A 14,595-nucleotide genomic window follows, 5' to 3' on the forward strand; every position below is an offset into this window, starting at 1 on the left:
GTTTAATTTGGTTTGATCAATGCTAAATTACTATGATAAATTATGATAAAGGATTTTATCTTATATGCGTTAAGGTTTCACTTTAAATTACACGGCCTGCAGTTTTATTAAAAGAAATGTCTGATAAATCTGAGAAGTTTGTATCTCTCACTATAATCTTTTATGGATATTCGTGGAAGAGCTCTGATAACAAACGTTTGTGTCAAGTTTTTTAACCTTTTGAAACTTATCTTTTTCCTGAGATATTGGATGCTTTCAACATTTGAAATGAAAAGATGTGATGGAAGTCAATAGAAAATATCACATTTTGATGAATCTGTAAACAAATGCCAAAAAAGTTGAAAATCACCTCTATAAAGTCAGTATAATTCAGTTTAAAAGTAACTAATATCAAAATCTGAATGGAGTAAAGTCGAAAGTACAATATTTGCCATAGAAAAGATGAGAAGTGACAACATTTTAAAGTAATCAGACCCGAACTACGACTACCGCCCCCAGTAATAGTGACACTACTGTTTGTAGTAGCCTACTATTTTCATAAAATTGTCTGTAAAGTTAATTGTACTGCTTTTAAGTCTGTAACTATATAACTGTTTTTTTTATATAATAGAACTTTGTATTGATTTTTTTATTTTTTTTTGGTAAGAAGTTTAATCTAGTCATGTATAATACTCAAAGACTAACCAAATAGTTCGATGATTCTTGTCGGTGGTTTTATGAAGGCAGGAGCAGCTGCGGAGGGAGGGCCTTAGAGCTGTTCTCAGGCAGAAACCCCGTAGTGCAGCACAGCAGCAGCGCCATTCGGTAACAGCAACAGTATCCAAAATGGCAGGAGCTGATGGAGACGATTCTCTCTACCCTATCGCCGTCCTCATCGATGAGCTGCGAAATGAAGACGTTCAGGTTGTAAATCTAATGTTATTTATCGTGTACAGCCAAGCTAACTGCAGTTCTATACATTTTTTCTGCGAGGCGGCTGATTGCTAGCTAGCTCATTAGCAAATATGCTCGCTAACGTCCCATGGCTAAGGCCTGTCGGGCGCACCCTACCTGGCTAATATAGCTTCTCGTCGTGATTTGCAAAATTAATTATTAATCGGAAATCACGGTTAAAATGAGCCTGGGTCAGTTGGTGTTAATATCGACAGAATTATGTAATACGATGAAATTATTAGTACAATCAAACTAGGTCAATGGTTTAGCTGCTAGCTTTACCGTATCGTTGGTTTCAATTAGGATGCTAGCCTGATGATGAACATACAAGTTAGCCCTCACAACAAACAGCATTCGAGGCCGCAGTGGATCGAGTTGACGGATGATCATTTATCCATCCGTTAAATGTTAAATCGGAATTTCGACGCAGTCACATCAACTTCATTGTAATCTGATCGATTGTAGTCTGTAGCTAATTACTTGAAGCAAGGACGGTCTTTCAACAACAGTAATTGATATAGTTCCTGTTTATTCTGTATTGGCTACCTTGGTACAGTTAGATTAATACGTCTACTTCCATTGTTGATTGTGCCAAATCTTCACTGTGAACGCATTACTAATTTATTTCCTTTCTTTTTTGTTTAGTTACGTCTGAACAGCATCAAGAAGCTGTCCACTATTGCTCTGGCTCTCGGTGTAGAGAGGACTCGCACTGAGCTCCTTCCTTTCCTCACAGGTAATACTGTCAGTTATCTGATTTGTGATGATCTAGACGTACTGACGTCTTGATCATCACAAATCAGACGTGTTGATGTCATTTATATATTCTCACCCAAACACCTTTCCCGTCATCTCTTAGACACCATTTATGATGAAGATGAGGTGCTTTTGGCATTGGCTGAGCAACTTGGCAATTTCACTATGTTGGTGGGAGGGCCAGAGTATGTCCATTGTCTCCTGGTAAGTTCAGTGTAGACGTTCATGTGAATATATTCTACTAACCAACTGTAATGACTTAGACATTCCTGGCTCTGCTTAAAATAAGTCTATGCTAATATGATGCCGTTTTACTTATTGTAATAATGCAGGAGTATAGCCAATATTTGCTTTTAAGCTGATAAGCTGATTTAACTTCTTTCCAAATTGATGCTCAGCCACCTCTGGAGAGTCTTGCTACAGTAGAAGAAACCGTAGTCAGGGACAAAGCTGTGGAATCCCTGCGAAAGATCTCTCAGGAGCACTCTCCAGTTGACCTGGAGGTCCATTTTGAGCCTTTGGTGAAGCGGCTGGCCAGTGGTGACTGGTTCACCTCCCGCACATCAGCCTGCGGCCTCTTTAGTGTGTGTTATCCTCGCGTCTCCAGCACTGTCAAGGCTGAAATCCGACAGTAAGTGTCTTCCTTAGAGATGGAAATGGTCTTTAGAGTGCTTCTGAATTTAAGTTGCATATATTTGTTACATTGGGTATGTTAATAAATGCATTGGTCTGGTGATTGTAAGTTTTTAAAAGTGAGTTTTGTTTCTGAAATTTGTTTGTGGTTATTGCCAGGCATTTTCGCACCTTGTGCTCTGATGACACTCCTATGGTGCGTCGTGCTGCAGCATCAAAACTTGGGGAGTTTGCTAAAGTCCTGGAGCTGGATTATGTAAAAAGTGACATCATTTCCCTTTTCACTGCTCTGGCCTCAGATGAGCAGGTATGAGTGCTTGTCCTCCTTGTCTTTCTTTTCAACCTTTTTACTTGGTTTTGCTCAAGCAAAAAAAACAGTCATGGTCCAAGTGTGTTCTGGCTGTTATACACCAGAATTGACGACGCTAATCTAATTATCTTTCATCCATCAGGACTCTGTGCGCTTGCTGGCAGTGGAGGCTGGTGTCAGCATTGCCACTCTGCTGCCTCAGGAGGACCTGGAGACACTGGTGATGCCGACCTTGCGCCAGGCTGCAGAGGATAAGTCTTGGAGGGTCCGCTACATGGTGGCTGACAAGTTCTCTGAGGTAAACTGAAAACTTCCTTTCCTTCAACCACGCTGTTGGAACACCAATGACGTTAAAGACTTAAAAGTAAAAGTATTGAAACCTTACTATTTATAATAATTCCAATAATGATATATCAAACGCTTAGGCGTTTGGGGCCTAATTATTCTTATTAACATAATAGGAAAACGTATTTGTAGTTTGTCAGAAAGCCATGATGGAGACTTGCCAAACATCTCATCTAACCGCTGGTTGACGCTATGTCTTGTGCCAAACCAGCTTCTCTGTTCACCATCCCCACAGTGAAAGATGGAGGTGACAGCAACATGTTATGAGGATGTTTTTTTTTTTTTTTTTTAATCAGCAGGGATTGGGAAAACGGTCAGAATTGAGGGAATGATAGATAATGCTAAGTACAGGGGAATTCTTGAGGAAAACCCGTTTCGGTCTTTGACAGATTTGAGACAAAAGCCTGGTTTATAGTCGGTAACGCAAGACGCAAAGCAAGACGCAAGAAGAAACGCAAGCCCTTGCGCGGTTGCAAGCCCCCCATTGCGAGCTTGCGTGTGTCACCTCAATTTTCTAAACTTCACGCAAGAAAAGACGCAAGCCTACTACTTGAAAACGACATATTCTCATCGATCAGACAGCATGCAGAGCGTTTACACACAGTGCACTTCACTCCTGCCCGAGCCGAAATCAGCCAGCCTGAAAAGCTGATTTCCCTTAAGCTATAAACTCTGTAAATATATAACTTTAGCAACATTTGAAACATTTTCAGGCGAGAAAGTAGTCGTTTAGACCCCCAAGGTGTTGAAAATCTGACAAAATACCGGCTATTTACAAGAAGAAGAAGCATGAATCACTCGAAGAGGTCCTGGCGGTGAATTTCCTTTCATCATAGTAGGCTTGTCATTGAAAAAACCCGCTACTCCACCTACTGTCCTGGCAGTGAATCGCCATGCAGCACACGCAAGCGCCGACAAAGCTAAATGAAGTATAAACGTCTCGAGCCATTAACATACGCGCAAGAAGAAAGCGCAAGGGCAGTTAAAAGAAGTATAACTCAGCCTAAAGAACCGAGCATTGTGCTCAAACGACACTCGAGTGGTTTAAGAGGAAATGTTTTTAGAATTACCTTGTCTATGCTCCGACCTTAATCCATCTGAGTAATGGTGGCATGATTCAAAGATTGCACTGCATGAACAGAACCTATCCAACTTGGACGAGCTGGTGCAGTTCTGCTTTGAAGAAAAATCTCACCGGTTAGATGTGCAAGCTCGTAAAGATGTACTCAAAGAGACTTGCAGCTGTAGTTGCTGCAAAAGTTTTTTTTTTTGTTTTTGTTTTTTTTTTTTTTTAAGTGCTGACTTTTTATATTCAAGGTTGTTAGCATGTTGGGTTAATTGTTTCCGGGTTGTAAGGTAACAACATGGGAAAAATTCCAATGGGTGCAAATACTTTTGCAGCCCACTATACATTTTATGTATATTGTAAGGTTTTAATAATTCTTTCTGTTGTTGAGCAGACTGAGCTCAGGAAATGCTTGTCGCTATTGCAAGTTGTTACAGGCGTTCACAAATACTCGATGTTGTTTACAACAGCACAAATCCAACCTGGTCATATGAGGACATGGGAAAAACAAGACAGTGCAGCATGGGGGCGGTCGGTGGCGTAGTGGGTTAAGCAGCCGCCCCATGTACGGAGGCTGCGGTCCTCGCTGCGGCTGGCCCCGGTTCGAGTCCCGCACCGGGCGGCCCTGTGCTGCGTGTCTTCCCCCTCTCTCTGCCCCATGCTTCCTGTCTCTCCAGCTGTCCTATCATTAAAGGCATAAAAAGCCCCAAAAAATATTAAAAAAAAAAAAAGACAGTGCAGCATGGAATAAACTCACATTGTTGTCTATTTAAACAGTTTTATGTTTTAAAACATGTGCAGATGTGTTGCTAAATCATTTCTGAATTATTATTTTTTCCTCATATGAATATGCTTCTTGTAAGTGATACCATTATAGCAAAGTAAAATGAGAAACTTATGGAAATTGAATTTCAAAAGATGCTTCACTAAGTACAATATATTTATTGTTGTTCACTATACCATCAAAATGGTAGATCATGGTTTGGACATAGTTTGGTGTTACGGTTATGTTTTTATTATCCCCCTTTACTAAAATGTATGTTTCTTTATTTAGCTTTTTTGACACGCATTTGTTTGGATATTAAAAAGCTTTGGCTTCTTTCTAACGTAGCTCCAGAAAGCAGTGGGGCCAGAGATCACAAAGAATGACCTGGTCCCGGCCTTCCAGAACCTTCTGAAGGATTGTGAAGCCGAGGTTCGTGCAGCTGCAGCCAACAAAGTCAAAGGTAAGTGAGACTTCCCGAAAAGAGTAATTGCAGGGGTTTAACTGGATTCAGCCCAATGTCCAGTCTCTTCCATATTTTGATCGTCATTGTTCTTTGTTTAGAATTCTGTGAGAACCTCCCAGAGGACAGTCGTGAGCAAATCATCATGACTCACATCTTGCCCTGCGTCAAGGTAAACCGTTTTATTCACATATTCTGTGGTGCTTAACCCTCCCCCAACAAAAGAAAGACTCTTTTCTTTGCTGTCAGTTGTTAAGCTCAAGAAGAGGCTTGTCTTTTATAGCCTTCCTCCAAACGTTTATGAAGACATGTGGTGTTGTGACATCAATTTAAGGTTTTTACAACCCAGGTCTCCTCATCGCTGCCAAGGAAGTCATGTGATTAGTATTGCATCTGTACCTTGCTAGAGTCTAAAACTGTGTTTTCATGATCTTGGCTGTTTATCCTTTATTGCTAGTTGAACCCTCAGTTGCTTACATCAGCGTGCAGGAATCATAGTTCATCAAAATGTGAGCTCAGCAGCGTTGTAAAACTGGGAGTAATAACTCCAAAAGCTGTTGATGTTCTATTTTTTTATTTATTTTTTTGAGTACACCATAATGTCATTAAAGTAGACTGCACACGTTGTGCTAAAATTCAAACGTTGGTTGTCTGACTCTAGTCTCTAGGGGCAGCAGATCTTTAGATGCACTCATATCGCCAGTGTTACTTGCTGAGTTGTTATCAAAGACGGTGGGAAAAGTGCTTTGTGCATGTCAGTGTTTGGCATGTTTTGAGCAGCAGGTGGCACTGTTGCTTTTGGAGAAGAGTACGTGCAGATGTAGTGCTTCATATGAACAAAGTATTTTATCATCGCCAGTTGATTTTTATCAGTGAATTCACTGAAGGTAGTCGGTGTGGGGTGATCTGCTTTGAAATTCCTGGATCTTAACACCAATGTTTGAAGGCTACCAATCCTCGTCAGAAAGAGTCACTCTGCTTATCCTGTCAACATATCTGCAGTGGAACAAAGCCATGCAGGTAGCAACAAACTAACACAAACTAAAAACGTCATCTTGACTCATGGACGTATGACCCACACACAGAAGTCCCTCTGCAGGGAATCTGAAACATGGGTGGATGGTGATTTGCCAAGTTGGTCATGCTTTTTTCCAGTGGCACAATACTTTAATGGTTTTTATTAACCGTCTATGTGTTTTTGGTTTGTTTTATATGGGAGCTTATAAGCAATTATGTTGACCCTTTATGAAATTACCCCCATATCTGTTTATGTCCAAGTTATATTTTAAGTGTTTTTTGTTTGTTTTTCCACCCACATTTGTTGAGTAGAACCACTGTTTATCTACACTATTATTATGTTCTCTTTATTGTATATTTACACACAAGTCAATTATAGCCTGCCTCATTGTAGTGTGTTGCGAGTATGATCCATAGCAGTAGACTTGATGTGTATTTCCAAACTGTCCATCTTAATTATTTGTTTGTGCTCCTCTCTCTGTCTCCTGTCCGTCCTGTCCCCGAACAGGAACTCGTTTCAGACACCAACCAGCATGTGAAGTCAGCCCTGGCCTCGGTCATTATGGGCCTATCGACCATCCTGGGCAAGGACAACACAATAGAGCACTTGCTGCCTCTCTTCTTGGCTCAGCTTAAGGACGAGGTAACGAAACTGGAGATGTGTAATTTTGGTCTCCAATATTACTGTGATACAATGCACAGCTGTCTTTGGAAACGGACAAGGCTGTTCTTATTCTTGTAGCATTTACAAAAAAAAAAAAAAATCCTGTCTTGCATCTGAGTGTGATGCACTTCTTTGGCTTTTAGTATGACTGAAGCAGAACTAGCTACAGCCAACAATGTGTATGGCAATGTGGCTTTTATGGGTACCAAAGATGGCGCTGCCTCAGGTGGAGGAACAGGTTGCCACCTATTGTCCTGAAGTGTCTTTAGTCAAGATAGCGAAACCCAAGTTGCTCCCAGTGGCAGTAGTTTGCATGATTAGTAACTTGTGTGGCAGCTGTGTGAATAAGAAAAACTGTGTACAGATTGTTTTTTTTTGGGAAGCTAGCTAATGATAAAAGGTGCTGTATAAGTTTAAACCACATGCACTGTGTTAGCTGTTTCAGTCAGATGTTAGCCCAGACTACCCAGTAAATCATGCAGCGCTTTGGTTATTTTACTCTTAATTAGACTTGAGTTTGGTGAAATGAACATGTTATGCAGAACTGGTCTTGAAGAAAAACTAGTGATTTAAGAACAAACTCATTAAGATAACCGTGCAGGAGAAAATGGTAAAAGGTGGAACCAAAATGTCTTATTTATTCGCCATGTTTAGGGTTGGTAACAGGAAAATAGGAAGAACTGGTTTACATCCTCTTGTTCAGAGATTCAGGTTCCTTTCAGTGTCGCTTTCTACTTCAGCAATGCAGCTTGAATAAGGGGATTTGTATGAGCTAGATTACATGGTACTGTAGTACCTCGGAAAAAATATTTTACAACATAACGCATGTGGTATAGTACATACTTTAACATCGTTAGAATTTGACATGCATGTTCGTCATTCGATTTCAAAACCATCTAGACGTTTAATAGACATGGAGAGGTCTGTACTTCATCCATCCATATACCTGCCTAATCCAATTCAGGGGAGCTGGAGCCTATCCCAGCTGGGATGTTTGTACTTGGGGCATCAAAAATGGCCATAAAAAATGATAGAAATGCCAGAAAAGTATGGAATTCTTTAAATGAAAATGTGTAGGAACCCGGCACCAGATGTACCTGGCTGCCACCTGGAGGGGTAGGAGGATGATTCATGCAGTTGGCAGCCAAACTGAGACCTTCTAATTGGAGGATCTGCTGTATCTGGAAGGAAGCTTCATGGAAATGTTGGACAACGTTGAACCAGATAGATTCTGCATTTTGATTAGATGTGTTTAGCTCTAACTGTAGATATTATGGCTCCGGCTGTCCAGGCAGCAGAATAGTTTGGTAATGTAACACGACGCATACTTTCATCACTTTATTTGCATGTCAGCTAGATTTCGCTGCCATTATAAGGCAGGTATTTAGTTAATATTTGTTCAGAGAGCTGTTGGAAGAACAAAAAGTAATCGGCAGACTAAGGGTTGAGTGCTTGTAAACATTATTCTGTCATGTAAGGGATAAACTAAAGACGGCGACGGCCCACTCATAACCCGTCAAATAAATACACTGATATGACATCAGTTTGTTCAATGAGAGCACAAGAGAAAAGAAATGTTTGGGAAGTTCTTCCATTGCTTTTCTTTGGTCCTATTTAAAGATGGCCCATTTTCCCCACCGCACAAACATAAGACTAAGTCTCTAATTAGATTACCGTCCAGACTGACAGCTTGATTTGCTAATTTAATTTCAAGGTGCATTTATCTGAGAATATTTTCTCAGATAAGCGACAGAAATGGGGAAATATTCTGCAGACATGTCGTTCATTTAGAATCTGCACATCACCTTGTTGCTGTGCTCTCTTTTGTTGACCTGCCTGACTGGAAGTGTCGACATGTTAAGTTTGTGGCATCTGGATTTTCAATGTTTTTTTTGTTTGTTTTTTTAAGATGTTCCAGTTGTGACAATCCTCTGTAAATTGGAGGGAAAGCAGATCTCCATGTAGGGCTTTTTTTTTGGTAGGCACCTAGGTCATTATTCTGTGCGAAACTACTTTAAAATTGAGTTTGTTTTAGAGAGGCTGAAGTGGCTTAGCCTGGTTGGAGCCAACATATTTTTACTTGTTTAAGGGGGAAAGACGAGGCAAGTCAAAGTTTTTAATTTTAGATGTTTAGGTTTGAGCTTGTTTTGTTAAAAGTGTGCTACTGTGACCATGACTCATTTTTTCTTTCAGTGCCCTGAGGTGCGTCTGAACATCATCTCAAACCTAGACTGTGTGAACGAGGTGATTGGCATACGTCAGCTCTCCCAGTCACTGCTGCCAGCCATTGTGGAGCTGGCTGAGGATGCCAAGTGGAGGGTTCGCCTTGCCATCATAGAGTACATGCCCTTGTTGGCAGGACAGCTGGTGAGTCACAGGACCTGGAAAAGACAGCTGAAGCCCATGTGTGTTTTAAATGCCATCCTAATTAGTGGCTTGTTTAAGAACAGAAATAATAGCAAAGTACAGATAAAAAAAAAAAAAAAAAAAATGTTTTAAACCTGAGCACTGATTTCACTGTAGCTGTTTAGTAAATTGCTCTAATTCAGCCGTGTCATTGTTTCCACAGGGAGTGGAATTCTTTGATGAAAAGCTCAACACTCTTTGCATGGCCTGGCTCATTGACCATGGTAAGGCACTTATATGGGTTAACGTTTTCCCAGAGCCATGTCAGACAGTATGAGTGTGACACCTTCACAACCCACAAGCCCTTTGCTGGAAGATTTGTTTCTGCAGCTTCAGCCACATCTGCTCATTCCCACGACGCTTATCTGCACAAATGCATCAAAACTGCTGTCTTTTGACTCTCAAAGTCTGTGACTATTCTTGAGCTTTGTGCTATATCATTGTTCATGCTCACCTAACAAGCAAGCAGACGGTTCCTCTCACCACGCTGATGGTATGCTGTTAGTGGGACAGAGAGCCTGGCGAGGAAGGGAGGAGTGAGCAAGTCGCTGCTCCTGGGAGGAACGATATGTGCCGCGGTGCAGCTTTCAGCTGTCTTCTACGTACAGATATAGGGTTGTCTAACTCTTTGTGCTGACACAGGACCCTGGATATGCGATAGGGAAATGGCTGCACCTATGGTACAATAGTTGTGGCAAAGTTTCCATCAGAAATAGAACCGCTAAGCTTGTGCTCTCTAATATTTTCTCTTCCTCAGATTCAATTTGCTCCTCAAGATGAACTGCTTGCAGTCAGTGCTGTGTTTTTATGCAGTTGTTTGTGGACCTAAAAGAATCAGTTGGATAACTTAATGTTAGTTTATTTGCAAAGGACTCCATCTCTCACCTGCAATTTGAACTTTTCTACAACACCATCAGCCATAGTGACATGCTAGAAGAGCTGTGTATGTATAACTATACAACACACATGGCTGCATTTTTTATAGCCGATTTTACTTAAAATGTTCTTTTGGTGTGTAGTGTTCTCTTGACATTGAGTTTTCCAATTAGAGAGGCACATACCAGGACAAAGAGCCAGCTGCATTACATCATTGGAATGCTGTCGGTGTGAGTGGCTCGGTAAGGGTTGTGCCACCCTTACGTAAGCTCTTCAAAGAAAGACGGGGCCACAGAAATGTGTCCGGAATCTTTCCCATCCTGAATCTACTCCAGAGAAAGTACTTTGTATGGTTTAACACTTCATGCAACATGCTGGTGCCGTTAGTTCTGGCATTTTTGTCATGGTTGGACATGAACAATATATCAATCCAGTTCACTTGAAGTCGTTTATTGAACAGCAGTCTTTATTTTGCTATCCGCTTTAGTTGAGGTAAGAGTTCCAGTCCGTTTATTATCTCTGACATTAACAGCTTTAATACTTCAGAAGGATGTCCATTTTTAGAAGTTGATGCTCAGGGTCATTGACGTCACAGGCATTTTTGAGCTTAACTCAAATGTTGGTACGCTAATTTGAACAAAATATCCTTCAAATATCAAATGGGATAAAAAGAAGTGGCATTTCTTATCTGAACTCCGCAGTGACGGCATAGTTCACGGCCATTACTCAGCGTCATCACTTAAAAACTGTGGCATTTTGCCCATATGTGCTTCACCCTATAAAGGGGTGAAGTAGCCCACCTTAAAACTTTGGTTGAGCCCGTTATCTCTTCTGCTGGATTTAAGGCGCATGTAAAGCATCAACATTTTAGAGTTCGTAGCCTCTTTGCTGCGATATCCTAATCTGATGTGTCATCCACTGCTCGTCTTTGTCTTCACCAAACACATGAGTCTGTAAAGGCCAGTCCTCATTTCCACCCCCCAAAGCAGACATGTGTCGGCTACATAACCGTGTTCAGACTCTCCTTTAACTTCACCTCTGATTGGCTTTGCCGTGAGAATTCTCTCTCTGACGTTTGTGCTTTCTTACTTTCTTGTCATAGACTTTTATTGTCATAGCAGCACGAGTAGGATGAAATTTTGTACTGGGGGTCATGGTTTAAAGAGTTAAACGATTAATGATAAACAAATGAGAAGTATGTACAGAAACGACATTCGCAAAGCATCAGTGTGACGTGTGCTAAGTGTAGAGGAGGGCAAAAGACCGGATGATTTCAGCAGGGTGCCACCAGAGCTGAACAGTTGGTCATAAATCATTCTTTTGTCTTCTCATTTTCATAAACAGCTTTGAGTATGGAAGTTTAAGTCCTGTTATTGTGGCATCGGAGGTACCATGAAAAATTTGGATGCATCTGAATTTTGTGTCCCTCCTTTCACTCTTCTGTGACTCGGTTCAGCTGTCCTCCTGGCGCCGTCTCACCCGCTCTGGGTGCAGATTGTCAGAACCTGAAGCAGGTGGACGGGTACTAAACCTGGAAAGGGAACAAACTTTTACATTCTCTTAAAATGTTGTTTTTTTTTTCTAGTGTACGCCATCCGTGAAGCAGCCACCTGTAACCTTATGAAGCTTGTGGAAAAGTTTGGAGCCGAGTGGGCACAAAACACCATTGTGCCCAAAGTGCTGGGCATGGCCAATGACCCCAATTACCTCCACAGGATGACCACGCTGTTCTGCATCAACGTGAGTCACAGCAAGTCGCTCGTGTTTGTGCCCGGTGTCCCTATTAATGCCACTTTTTTCTGCACGACTCGTTGTTCATGATGTAAAGGACCTATGTGTCCTGTTGACCTCCGTTTTCTGCCCTAGGCTTTGTCCGAGGCATGTGGTCAGGACATCACCACAAAGCAGATGCTCCCGGTGGTCCTGAAGATGTCCAACGATCAGGTGGCAAACGTACGCTTCAATGTGGCCAAGTCACTTCAGAAGATTGGCCCAGTCCTCGACAGCAAGTATGGAGTCTGCTTTTCTCCAGAGAACTGCATTTTATTCATCTTAAAGTCAACAACCAGCTCTGACAATGTGTTCCTGGTTTTCAGTGCCCTCCAAACAGAAGTGAAACCTGTGCTGGAGAAGCTGGCCACTGACTCCGACATGGATGTCAAGTACTTTGCCCAGGAAGCTATTAGTGGTGAGCATTTCTTTCCTCCATCATTGTGTTGGAGCTTTAAATGGCATGGCTTTATATCCGGTATATCACTCTCTTTTTCTTGTTTTGTTCTTTCCTCACAGTTCTGGCCCTGGCATAACCAACCCAACCTGGCTAAACCAGAGACACCCCCCCCACCCCCCACCCACCACCAGAAAACAAACAACACTTTTACAAGATATTTATTGACGATCAGGATAAACTGGTAAATGTATAGAGAGGCTGTTAACAATTGTTTTCTCCTTATCTTTTCCCTTTTTTCTTTGAATATGATTTTTACTGTCCAATGGTAGTCGATGTCCAGGCATAGCACAGGCTTCTGTCAATTGTCCTCTTTGCTGTAAATGTTCGCTTTTACACGGAGTGTGATGAAACTGAATTAAGTGGTGCATGCTGACTAATGTGCTTCTGTACTCGCTAGGCATTGCTAATCAGAACCCTTCTCACATTCCTCCCCTTTACTTCCTAGTCCACTGCTGTACTTCAGCCAGTCGCTGCAGCATATACCACGTCTGTGTTTGCTACCTAGGACCGCGCTAGCTCTCTGTGCTGCTGCACTTTTCCCCCTGGTTGCTAGATGGAAACTTTTAGCTGCCGATGGTGCAACAGGCTGTTTATTTTGCTGAGCTTCCTCCTGAATCAGCCCTTTGACGGCATTCTATTCCCAGAGACACCGGTGTTGCTCGAGACGAGTCATTAAAGTCTTTGCAGGTCAAGGAGGCCTTTTTTTTTTTTTTTTTTTTTTTTTTTTTTTTTTTTTCTCTCTTTTCTCTTCGCTCCTTAACAAGTCCAAACCTGTTGTCTCCTAGATGCTTTCCAGGATTGTAATGTGCAAAGCCTGAACAAAGGAATAACGGGGTGTCTATTACTGCATGTAATCGAATTAACCTTGTTGATTATTGCACGTACTTATCAATCTGTCACGGTGTACTCTTCTGTCTCCATCTTTAAAACGACCATGCCCCTCTGCACGGTTTGTTCTGTGCAGCAGCACAGATTGAATTGGTCAAACGGATAAATAGCCTCAGCCCAGTGTAATGGGGACCAGCCCAGTTTTAACGTCTTACTCATAATTGTCTTTGCTAATCCTCTGTGATGTTGTTGAGGGGTGGGAAGTATTGGTCAGCTGGGATTTTCTGCAGTGTGTTCTCAGCGTTGCACTTAAATTGTTTTGCCAACGACTCTGAGTAGCAGCTGTGATTTCTTTATGGTACACCGTTTCAGCCTCACCTGTTCCATAAAGAGACGGCCATCCTTCCTGTAAGGAACTCTTAGTTCCTCTGATGTTTTAGAGAAGGTAACGCCGAATTGACGACAACTACGTGGGCAAACCACGGCACTCTGGTGCCACCCAATTTTTGTTGCTTAAATCCATTAAATCCACCTCTGAACATGAGTTCAGTGAACGCTGAGGGTCGCCCCCTTTTGAATCTTTGCTCAAATCTCCACATGACAGAAAACAAGTGGGTGCTTTCAAAGAAAATGGGATGGGGGGGGTTGATCTGGAGCATGTGTACCTAAGGTTGCATAATGTTTTATTATGGTGTGGGAGCTGGGGTGGTTACGGGCGGTCTGAATAAATGTATCCTCCGTGTTTATAAAAGAAACTTTTGTCTTTCCTGGGACTCCTCCTGCTGTTCCCGTACCCCCTCCCCTCCCTCTCAACCCCCCCTTTTTTTTTTTTTCGAATAAACCTTGATTGTTGATTGTCCTGTATCACAAAGACTGTGCTTTTATTTCTATTCTGAGTTCACAGTTGGGATGCTGTACTACTGTATCTTGATCTGAATAAAGTAACACAAAGAAGCTGGTTGAGCACGTCTCTAATTCACAGCACATCTCGGCCTCTTGTCACTGCGCTGGAGGGCGACATCATTAATGGGATTAATCAGATTAAAACAATCATTGGATTTTAATCTGTTAAATTTGCCGTGCTGAGATATTCAGTCCCTATAAAGAGTTCTCTTGTGCACTTTCTCACTTGTACTGGTGGTAACTTCACCTCGTGGTTGAACACAAATAGAATTAGAGAAGGCTCGACTATTTGAAAAATCTCATGTCTGTGCACCAAAATGGGTTTAATTGTAAATTTCGGTTGGGACTTTCCCCACTCAAACGGAACATTTCCAGATTTGAAACCCTCACCGTGTCGCTTTG

At 41.8% G+C, this 14,595-nt stretch overlaps 1 protein-coding gene across 1 annotated transcript; it reads left to right on the top strand.

Moving 5' to 3' along the window:
* Positions 1-767: 767 nt before the first annotated feature.
* ppp2r1bb (protein phosphatase 2, regulatory subunit A, beta b) lies at positions 768-14,244 on the top strand. The gene is made up of 15 exons (XM_075473454.1): positions 768-903; positions 1,579-1,669; positions 1,793-1,893; positions 2,088-2,320; positions 2,482-2,629; positions 2,775-2,930; positions 5,155-5,269; positions 5,371-5,441; positions 6,795-6,929; positions 9,144-9,317; positions 9,520-9,580; positions 11,818-11,972; positions 12,099-12,241; positions 12,329-12,420; positions 12,522-14,244. The coding sequence occupies exons 1-15, from the start codon at positions 826-828 to the stop codon at positions 12,536-12,538; spliced, it is 1,770 nt and encodes a 589-aa protein (XP_075329569.1). The 5' UTR covers positions 768-825; the 3' UTR covers positions 12,539-14,244.
* The last annotated feature ends 351 nt before the right edge of the window (positions 14,245-14,595 follow it).

This window comes from Odontesthes bonariensis, chromosome 9 (genome assembly GCF_027942865.1).
Source record: "Odontesthes bonariensis isolate fOdoBon6 chromosome 9, fOdoBon6.hap1, whole genome shotgun sequence".
Classification (NCBI taxonomy): domain Eukaryota; kingdom Metazoa; phylum Chordata; class Actinopteri; order Atheriniformes; family Atherinopsidae; genus Odontesthes; species Odontesthes bonariensis.